Genomic DNA, 10,603 nt, shown 5'->3' on the forward strand with positions numbered 1-10,603 from the left:
TGGCAGGGGCTCCTTGGCCTCCAGCTCCCGTGACTTGGAGGGGACTGTGGGACTGAGGAGTGCGGAGCAGAGAGCAGACTCTGTGCGGTGACTCCGATGCTCCCCGGCTGTGGCGCTTCTGTGGATGTGGGAGCCCGGGCCAGGCAAGGAGCAGGTGCAGGGAGCAGGTGCAGGGACTCTGCCTCATTGAATTCTGGTGAGGGACGTTGTAGTTCGCGTGGTTCTCCGGAAACGCGCCAGGAAAAGCTTCCGTGCCAGAGATTCGTTGCCTCAGAAACTGCGTGACGCACAGGAGTCAGACTTCCGCTGGGACGTCAACAGGAAACTGGGGAATTACTGTGTATTTGCTCTCTAGATGACTGAATAAGGGAAAAGTTAGGGAACCCTGAGAGGTGCAGCCCTTCCACTGTGCCCCGCCCTGAGAGCAGTGTTTCGGACGCTGGGAAGCGTGCTGTGCAAAGCGCTCTCGGGGTCTTTCCTCAGCCTCGAAAACTGGGCTCTGGAATGCCTTTGTACATATGTGTGTTTAATTTGTTTTGAAGTGAATAAAATTCTCAAAAAGATGACATATTGTCTTTTGACTCTCATTCCGTGTCTGTGTTTAACTGATTTTCCAAGTGAAGGGGTGGCCTGGCCCTCCACCCCTGTGGGTGTTTCTAGTCGGGTGGGATGAGAGACGGAGAAAAGAAATAAGACACAGAGACAAAGTATAGGGAGACAACAGTGGGTCCAGGGGACTGGCACTCAGCACACCAAGGACCTGCACCGGCACCGGCCTCTGAGTTCCCTCAGTTTTTATTGATTATGATTTTTATTATTTCAGCAAAAAGGAATGTAGTAGGAGAGCAGGGTGATAATAAGGAGAAGGTCAACAACAACAACAAAAAAAACACGTGAGCAACAAATTCTATATCATTATTAAGTTCAAGGGAAGGTACTATGCCTGGACGTGCACGTAGGCCAGATTTATGTTTCTCTCCACCCAAACATCTCAGCGGAGTAAAGAATAACAAGGCAGCATTACTGCCAACATGTCTCGCCTCCCGCCACAGGGCAGCTTTTCTCCGAGCTCAGAGTTGAACAAATGTACGATCGGGCTTTACACCGAGACATTCAGTTCCCAGGGGCAAGCAGGAGACAGTGGCCTTCCTCCATCTGAACTGCAAGAGGCTTTCCTCTTTGACTAATCCACCTCAGCACAGACCCATTACGGGTGTCAGGCTGGGGGACAGTCAGGTCTTTCCCATCCCACGAGGCCATATTTCAGACTGTCACATGGGGAGAAACCTTGGACAATACCCTGCTTTTAAGGGCAGAGGTCCCCGTGGCTTTCCACGGTGCATTGCGCCCCTGGTTTATTGAGACTAGAGAATGGCAATGACTTTTACCAAGTACACTGCTTGTAAACATTTGGTTAACAAGGCACGTCCTGCACAGCCCTAGATCCCTTAAACCTCGATTTTATACAACACAGGTTTTTGTGAGCTCCAAGTTGGGTCAAAGGGGCTGCGGCAAAGCTACAAATGATCAACATCTCAGCAAAGCAATTGTTTAAAATACAGGTCTTTTTCAAAATGGAGTCTCTTATGTCTTCCCCTTCTACATAGACACAGTGAGAGTCTGATCTCTCTTTCTTTACCCTACATCCAACGGCTTGAACATTTCCTGACTTGTTGGCAATCCAAATCGTTACGTCTCCGAAACAGAGTTGACTGAGGGGACCGCAGGGCTGGGCAGGACCTTTGACTTCGTATACATCCACAGGAGCAAGAAAACCTCAGCCCCACTCTACCAACACGCACCTAGTAAAATTCCGCCAACCGAATCTCACGCACGCTAACACGTGGGGAGCGTTGCTTGCACCACGAGTCCCCATTTGGCTCAACCGCCGATGCCAAGTGTGTGATTCCTGTTGCGACGGCCCCCCGTGAAGTGGCTTCTGGATGTGCGAATGAACCAGGCAGAGTTTCACTGGCCAAATAGACCCCAGCACAGCTGAAGTGAACTCCCACATTTGGGATGTACTTCAGAGGTAAAACATTCATCCCGTCTTCTTTCCGGATGTCTGACACCATGGTTCTCCCCCTGATCCTAAGAGTAGCTGAGGTAGAGACTCACTAAAAGATCTAGGCAGGGATATCCCATCATGCACAGGCTCTCTCCATTCTCTGACCTGGGAACAACTCTGAGCAGGATTCCACATCTAGGAGGCCTCGGAACTGAGCGGGATTTTCTGAGACACACCAAATGGCTGCTCCCTTTCCGCCGCTGTTGAGGGTCGTTATCTTGATTATCCAGATCACCTAGAAAGTATCCGTATCCAGAATCAATAAGATCAACTCTCTGCTCCTCTGACAGCAGAAGGAGCAGGACCATAAGGAACCAAAGAGCGTGGAAGGAAACGATGTGACAGGAAAGCTCAGAGAACGGCCACAGGGGGTCGTCAGCAGGCCTTCCAACCTGAATCATGAATAATTAATGAAGCGCAAATCAAAGGGGACTCGAGTTTCAGCAGGAGCAATTCATCCAACGGGAGATCGCCGGAGGGCCAGCAAGATTGAGAGACTGGGAGCCGGGTGCAGTGTCAAAGGGGACGCGACTGGTTCCAAAGCTCGAGAAGACCATGGGGTCACTTGGGCTACATGAGAAAATGCCCCAGTGTGCTGGTTCATCATTCCGACTCCTGCCTGTCTCTTCCCGTCCAAGGAACATGGAACCTAAGTCGTGCAGGTGCAGATGACCATGGGCAGAATTAGGGGACGTGGCACAAAAGTTCACCGACACGGGAGTTCCACAGAAGGTGCGGTGGATCTTCGCAAATCCAGAGACATGGCAATGGGACCCAGGGAGTTAGAGCCTCACAGGCGTCCGGGAGACTTTTCAGGCATAATGCCTGGAGTCGCAAGACGAGCTGAAAAAGGAGCCAGGCACTGAAGGACAAAGCGTTGTGGACTTTCGTCATCTGTGTTTCCCAGTGCGGTCCAATTCACGGTGGTTTCCAAGCGCCTCCTGGGGGAGGAAACACATGAGGGTGCGGTCACGGTTCTCTGCTGACAGACTTACCTTGGGGAAGAAAGAGAAGCTCTGAAGATGGATCATGGCCGTGACTGCATGTCAAGGAGAGTCTCCTTGATGACACTGAGGCCTACGTCGAGATAGACAAAATGTGGTCCAATTAAAAGTTGTCTATTTTACCACATTTTTTTAAAACAAAACAAAACAAAAAAACAAAAAAGATGGAAAAGAAGACAGGGGTACAGGCACCAGTGTTACATGTCTGATGAGGAACATCTATTCTTCAAAGCTTGCAGCTGTACAAGTAGGTTTTAGAATGTCTGTCAGCAGTGGACATGATCTTAGAGTGGGCTGTGCAAATAGACCTTTCCAGGTCATGTAATTGGATTAAGTTAATTGCAATTAAGGTACAGGTAACTGATTAGGTTAGGGTGCGTTCCACGTCAGGTGACCGGAGGCAGTATAAAAGGCAGCCTGGAAAGCAGAGGTCCCTCTCCGCCCCTTCCTCCGTCGTCCTGGATGCTGCATCGCTTCCAGCGGGGCTGCTCCAGCACCTGCCCATCTCAGCGCCAGCCGGGGAAAGAAAGTAGACGTGTAATTTCAGGTTAGTTTCACTGAACAATTGTTTGTTTCACGCAATCCCTGAGGGATGGTGGAGGGGGGGAGGAAGAGACAAAGGAGGCCGAAAGATGCCGATCGCACTGGGGCTTGCTGGTGGGGTAGGATGTGTTCTCGCTACTAGTAATTCTTGGAACAGGAAACGACAAAACATATCCGTCTCCACGTGTGGGATAAGACCAAGATGGGAATGCGAAAAGAAATGTACTGCAGCATGCTGAATTGGTGGGTAAATGGAAAAAGGACTTTGGAAAAAAGGGTGGTTTGCCCTTCAGCCGTGTAAGACCTCGATACGATATGGCACTTCTTCCCCGTTAGTTCAGATGAATTCGTGTGGTATGCGTAAAATACCAAAAAAATAAATAAAGAGGGGCTGGAGCTGAAGCCAAAAGATAGAACAGGAAAGACCATCACCTGCTAGTGTGGTAGAGAGGAAGGTAACTTCTCTCTATGAATTTGTGTTTGGAAGTGGCCTAATGAAATGGCAAGAGTAGCGTTTCAAGTTGTCACAGGAAGCATCCCTTATCCCTGACTTCAAACAGACCTGCCAAAGGGTGGCACACGCCATGCCCTGTGTCTTCGATCATTCTGTCCGTCAAGGGAGACAGAATCACCGTGTCTTCTACCGGAGTGAATCGTGAGAGACCTAAGTCCAGTGTCCAGAATCAGTTGTTTGTTTGGGGTTGAAAGCTCAACTCCCCATACCTAGGCCACGGGCCCTGTGGCAGGTGAGGTTTACTCTTGGACTAGGTAGTCATGGCAGAGGAACACACAATATCCGAGGATGCACACAGCACATTGTGTTCTACAGATTTGACAGACTGGTGGTGAGGTCTCCTCATGACCACACAGGCAGGGCGTTAGCAGGTGGCTTCCTGTGGGTGTGTGAATATCCAACGTGCTTAACCATCGACATGTGTGTGTTTGTGTGTGTTTCAGGTGACCCAACAGTCAACCCCTGAAAAAGGCGGTCATAAAACCCCCAGCAGACGAAGATGATGGCACGTCGGGACCCCAAATCTTGGGCCAAGAGACTGGTGAGAGCCCAGACCCTCCAGAAGCAGCGGAGGGCCCCAGTTGGGCCAAGGGCTCCCCCGCCCGATGAAGAAGATCCCAGGGTAAGTCTAGCCCTGGATCTCTTGGGTATCGGGGTGGGGGTGGGGACGGGGGGAGGGGGTGTCACACGGTCCTCGGAGACTGGGTTGGATTCCAAAGAGTTCTGTCACCACCACCCAGGTTGCTTTTCCCATCCAAGGTGGGCGTGGCTTGGGACCTTCTCCCCAGCCCGATAGGTCCCTTGAGAAACTCTTGGGGGCAACCTCTCTTTCTACTTAGAGTCCTGTGTAGCCACGTTTGGCTGCGTTGTTGACATCGGGTTCACCATCGTGCCCCTTGGAACCTTGAGTCCTTCCTTTCAGAGTTCCTCCGTCACATGGGCTTTGGGAGGGAACATCGTATCCGAACTCTCCCAGCACTTAACGGCCCCCATGCCGGTGTCCCCTCTTTGGAATCCTTATTCAGCTCTGAATTCACAATCCGTCCCAATGTTGACGTGGGATCGCTGCCTGTGGCTTCAGCTCACTCACTGACATCACTTCCTTTCCACCCACAGCTCAAGTGCAAAAACTGCGGGGCCTTTGGCCACACGGCCAGAAGTACCAGGTGCCCCATGAAGTGCTGGAAGGCAGCCCTGGTTCCAGCGACCTTGGGGAAAAAGGAAGGGAAGGAAAACCTGAAACCATGGAAGCCCCAGGTTGAAGCCAACCCGGGGCCCTTGAACAAGGATAAGGGAGAGAAGGAAGAGAGACCAAGGTGAGCAGTGGGAGGGGTTTTCACCACCCTTAGGGTACTGCCTCCTAAGGACATGGTGTCTCTGCACCTGCACACCGTGTGCCTTTCCGTCTCCGGGCCAGGGAAGGAACGCTGCAGAGAAATAGGCCGCAGCTCCGTGTCCTCCGGGGTTCCGCACCCAGGAGCTCCTTTGGCTCTGGGAGATTCAGGGACGGGGAGAGGCGGGGGCGCTTCGTGCAGGTTCCCCGCGACAGAGGGAAAAGCGATGGAATCCAAATCACAGTCCTTAGTTGGGAAGCCTAGAGGGCCACCTGGAGGATGGGAAGGTTGGCACGTGAGGGAAGGTGCAGAGGCGGAAAGGGCACCAGATGTCCATTTCTGTATCACAAAACACGGAGTGGGACTGGGCCCCAGACGGGGTTCTCCCTGTCTCCTGCGGAAAACCAGGGGGCACGGCCTGACCTTTTTCCGTTCTGCAGGCAACAAGACCGGCAGAGGAAGGCTCTCCTCCACATATTTTCCGGGAAACCTCCAGAGAAGCCGCTGCCGAATCGAAAAGGATCCACGGAATCTTCTGATTATCTGAGGGTGAGTGTCACCCCGGGCCCCTGGTCCTTTTCTCCTCTAGGTCACCCTGCTTGATTTCCTTTCAGCTTCCCGTCTGCGGGAGGAAATCGGGGAACCCCTCTTTCTTGCCTTCTTGGGGTCAGGGACTCCACGATCCTTCCAGGTCGATTTGATTCCAGGCGAAGGCATCTGAAGATGCCGTATTTCCTGTTGCTTCCTTTCTGTCCAATTATGGCAAGCCTGCCAACAACATGTTCCTAGCGGCATGAGGAAATTAGTCCCTCAGAGGCCCCAAACGTGGAGAAGGCTAAACCCAGGAACATGCACGTGTTCAGAGAAGACGTCCCGAGTACCCTTGAGCCACCAACCTGCCTTCGGAAGGGCATTAGTCCGTTCCACTTCATGGAAGGCTGAGTGGAGGCGCTTGGATCCAGTTAATGCCCAAGACGCGATCTTTTGAACAATGGTGTGCTTAGATCAGCTACACATAGCTCGAGAGCGCATCTTTCATGTGTCTTGTCCTGATCAGCACTCAGCTGGAGTCCTACTTCCAAGGACCGCCTGTCGATACTGTACTAACAATTTCATGGCGTGTGCACCTTGTCTTTGGATGTGCTTGATTTTCACGTTGGCTCCATGCTGAGGAACTACTTCTAACCTGTGTTGTTTCCTCTCTTTCAGGTTGCAAGCGGGCCAATGCCGGTCCACACAGCCAGTAAAAGGCCGCGCGTGGACCCTGTCCCCGCTGATCGCTCAGCTACCGAAATGTCTGGCAGGGGCTCCGTCTTGGCTTCACTGTCTCCCCTCAGAAAAGCCAGTCTGAGCTCCTCCTCAAGTCTCGGACCAAAGGAAAGACAGACAGGGGCTGCGGCCGACATCCCTCAGCCTGCCGTCAGGCACCAGGGCCCCGAGCCTCTCCTCGTGGTGAAGCCGACACACTGCAGCCCTGAGGGTGGCTGCCGAGAAGTTCCCCAGGCTGCCTCCAGAACCCACGGCCCGCTCCAGGCCATCAGACCCCAGGCACAAGACAAACGTCCTGCGGTGACCTCACAGCCCTGCCCGCCAGCCGCCACACACAGCTTGGGCCTAGGCTCCAATCTCAGCTTCGGGCCAGGAGCCAAGAGACCTGCCCAGGCTCCGATTCAGGCTTGCCTGAACTTCCCCAAGAAACCAAGACTGGGTCCCTTCCAGATCCCCGAAAGCGCCATCCAGGGAGGTGAGCTGGGGGCCCCGGAGAATCTCCAACCTCCGCCAGCCGCAACCGAACTTGGACCAAGTACGTCGCCCCAGATGGGCAGGAGGACACCGGCCCAGGTGCCCAGCGTCGACCGGCAGCCTCCGCACAGCAGACCTTGCCTGCCTACTGCCCAGGCCTGCACCATGTCCCATCACCCAGCGGCCAGCCATGATGGGGCCCAGCCTCTCAGAGTGCTCTTCCAGAGACTGGAAAACGGACGCTGGAGCTCCAGCCTCCTGGCGGCCCCCTCATTTCCCTCTCCTGAGAAGCCGGGAGGCTTCCTCGCTCAGAGCCCTCATGTGTCAGAGAAGTCTGAGGGTCCCTGTGTTCGTGTCCCACCGAGCGTCCTCTATGAGGACCTTCAGGTTTCCTCCTCCTCAGAGGACAGCGATTCTGACCTGGAGTGAGACTGCAGGTGGCAGGGGCTCCTTGGCCTCCAGCTCCCGTGACTTGGAGGGGACTGTGGGACTGAGGAGTGCGGAGCAGAGAGCAGACTCTGTGCGGTGACTCCGATGCTCCCCGGCTGTGGCGCTTCTGTGGATGTGGGAGCCCGGGCCAGGCAAGGAGCAGGTGCAGGGAGCAGGTGCAGGGACTCTGCCTCATTGAATTCTGGTGAGGGACGTTGTAGTTCGCGTGGTTCTCCGGAAACGCGCCAGGAAAAGCTTCCGTGCCAGAGATTCGTTGCCTCAGAAACTGCGTGACGCACAGGAGTCAGACTTCCGCTGGGACGTCAACAGGAAACTGGGGAATTACTGTGTATTTGCTCTCTAGATGACTGAATAAGGGAAAAGTTAGGGAACCCTGAGAGGTGCAGCCCTTCCACTGTGCCCCGCCCTGAGAGCAGTGTTTCGGACGCTGGGAAGCGTGCTGTGCAAAGCGCTCTCGGGGTCTTTCCTCAGCCTCGAAAACTGGGCTCTGGAATGCCTTTGTACATATGTGTGTTTAATTTGTTTTGAAGTGAATAAAATTCTCAAAAAGATGACATATTGTCTTTTGACTCTCATTCCGTGTCTGTGTTTAACTGATTTTCCAAGTGAAGGGGTGGCCTGGCCCTCCACCCCTGTGGGTGTTTCTAGTCGGGTGGGATGAGAGACGGAGAAAAGAAATAAGACACAGAGACAAAGTATAGGGAGACAACAGTGGGTCCAGGGGACTGGCACTCAGCACACCAAGGACCTGCACCGGCACCGGCCTCTGAGTTCCCTCAGTTTTTATTGATTATGATTTTTATTATTTCAGCAAAAAGGAATGTAGTAGGAGAGCAGGGTGATAATAAGGAGAAGGTCAACAACAACAACAAAAAAACACGTGAGCAAAAGAATCTATATCATTATTAAGTTCAAGGGAAGGTACTATGCCTGGACGTGCACGTAGGCCAGATTTATGTTTCTCTCCACCCAAACATCTCAGCGGAGTAAAGAATAACAAGGCAGCATTACTGCCAACATGTCTCGCCTCCCGCCACAGGGCAGCTTTTCTCCGAGCTCAGAGTTGAACAAATGTAAGATCGGGCTTTACACCGAGACATTCAGTTCCCAGGGGCAAGCATGAGACAGTGGCCTTCCTCCATCTGAACTGCAAGAGGCTTTCCTCTTTGACTAATCCACCTCAGCACAGACCCATTACGGGTGTCAGGCTGGGGGACAGTCAGGTCTTTCCCATCCCACGAGGCCATATTTCAGACTGTCACATGGGGAGAAACCTTGGACAATACCCTGCTTTTAAGGGCAGAGGTCCCCGTGGCTTTCCACGGTGCATTGCGCCCCTGGTTTATTGAGACTAGAGAATGGCAATGACTTTTACCAAGTATACTGCTTGTAAACATTTGGTTAACAAGGCACGTCCTGCACAGCCCTAGATCCCTTAAACCTCGATTTTATACAACACAGGTTTTTGTGAGCTCCAAGTTGGGTCAAAGGGGCTGCGGCAAAGCTACAAATGATCAACATCTCAGCAAAGCAATTGTTTAAAATACAGGTCTTTTTCAAAATGGAGTCTCTTATGTCTTCCCCTTCTACATAGACACAGTGAGAGTCTGATCTCTCTTTCTTTACCCTACATCCAACGGCTTGAACATTTCCTGACTTGTTGGCAATCCAAATCGTTACGTCTCCGAAACAGAGTTGACTGAGGGGACCGCAGGGCTGGGCAGGACCTTTGACTTCGTATACATCCACAGGAGCAAGAAAACCTCAGCCCCACTCTACCAACACGCACCTAGTAAAATTCCGCCAACCGAATCTCACGCACGCTAACACGTGGGGAGCGTTGCTTGCACCACGAGTCCCCATTTGGCTCAACCGCCGATGCCAAGTGTGTGATTCCTGTTGCGACGGCCCCCCGTGAAGTGGCTTCTGGATGTGCGAATGAACCAGGCAGAGTTTCACTGGCCAAATAGACCCCAGCACAGCTGAAGTGAACTCCCACATTTGGGATGTACTTCAGAGGTAAAACATTCATCCCATCTTCTTTCCGGATGTCTGACACCATGGTTCTCCCCCTGATCCTAAGAGTAGCTGAGGTAGAGACTCACTAAAAGATCTAGGCAGGGATATCCCATCATGCACAGGCTCTCTCCATTCTCTGACCTGGGAACAACTCTGAGCAGGATTCCACATCTAGGAGGCCTCGGAACTGAGCGGGATTTTCTGAGACACACCAAATGGCTGCTCCCTTTCCGCCGCTGTTGAGGGTCGTTATCTTGATTATCCAGATCACCTAGAAAGTATCCGTATCCAGAATCAATAAGATCAACTCTCTGCTCCTCTGACAGCAGAAGGAGCAGGACCATAAGGAACCAAAGAGCGTGGAAGGAAACGATGTGACAGGAAAGCTCAGAGAACGGCCACAGGGGGTCGTCAGCAGGCCTTCCAACCTGAATCATGAATAATTAATGAAGCGCAAATCAAAGGGGACTCGAGTTTCAGCAGGAGCAATTCATCCAACGGGAGATCGCCGGAGGGCCAGCAAGATTGAGAGACTGGGAGCCGGGTGCAGTGTCAAAGGGGACGCGACTGGTTCCAAAGCTCGAGAAGACCATGGGGTCACTTGGGCTACATGAGAAAATGCCCCAGTGTGCTGGTTCATCATTCCGACTCCTGCCTGTCTCTTCCCGTCCAAGGAACATGGACCCTAAGTCGTGCAGGTGCAGATGACCATGGGCAGAATTAGGGGACGTGGCACAAAAGTTCACCGACACGGGAGTTCCACAGAAGGTGCGGTGGATCTTCGCAAATCCAGAGACATGGCAATGGGACCCAGGGAATTAGAGCCTCACAGGCGTCCGGGAGACTTTTCAGGCATAATGCCTGGAGTCGCAAGACGAGCTGAAAAAGGAGCCAGGCACTGAAGGACAAAGCGTTGTGGACTTTCGTC

The 10,603-nt window shown here is 52.8% G+C and overlaps 1 protein-coding gene across 1 annotated transcript; it reads left to right on the plus strand.

Moving 5' to 3' along the window:
* The first annotated feature begins 4,628 nt into the window (after positions 1-4,628).
* LOC134758999 (protein FAM90A15-like) lies at positions 4,629-7,635 on the plus strand. Its single transcript, XM_063708970.1, has 4 exons — positions 4,629-4,751; positions 5,246-5,445; positions 5,904-6,012; positions 6,673-7,635. The coding sequence occupies exons 1-4, from the start codon at positions 4,629-4,631 to the stop codon at positions 7,633-7,635; spliced, it is 1,395 nt and encodes a 464-aa protein (XP_063565040.1).
* Positions 7,636-10,603: the final 2,968 nt, after the last annotated feature.

Source organism: Gorilla gorilla, chromosome 7 (assembly GCF_029281585.2).
Source record: "Gorilla gorilla gorilla isolate KB3781 chromosome 7, NHGRI_mGorGor1-v2.1_pri, whole genome shotgun sequence".
Taxonomy (NCBI): Eukaryota; Metazoa; Chordata; class Mammalia; order Primates; family Hominidae; genus Gorilla; species Gorilla gorilla.

Excerpts from the sequence above, each read along its gene's own strand:
- LOC134758999 (XM_063708970.1), top strand. The coding sequence starts at position 4,629 with ATGATGGCACGTCGGGACCCCAAATCTTGGGCCAAGAGACTGGTGAGA. Across the intron at positions 4,752-5,245 it reads CCGATGAAGAAGATCCCAGG|CTCAAGTGCAAAAACTGCGG; the intron begins GTAAGTCTAGCC and ends TTCCACCCACAG. Across the intron at positions 6,013-6,672 it reads AATCTTCTGATTATCTGAGG|GTTGCAAGCGGGCCAATGCC; the intron begins GTGAGTGTCACC and ends CCTCTCTTTCAG.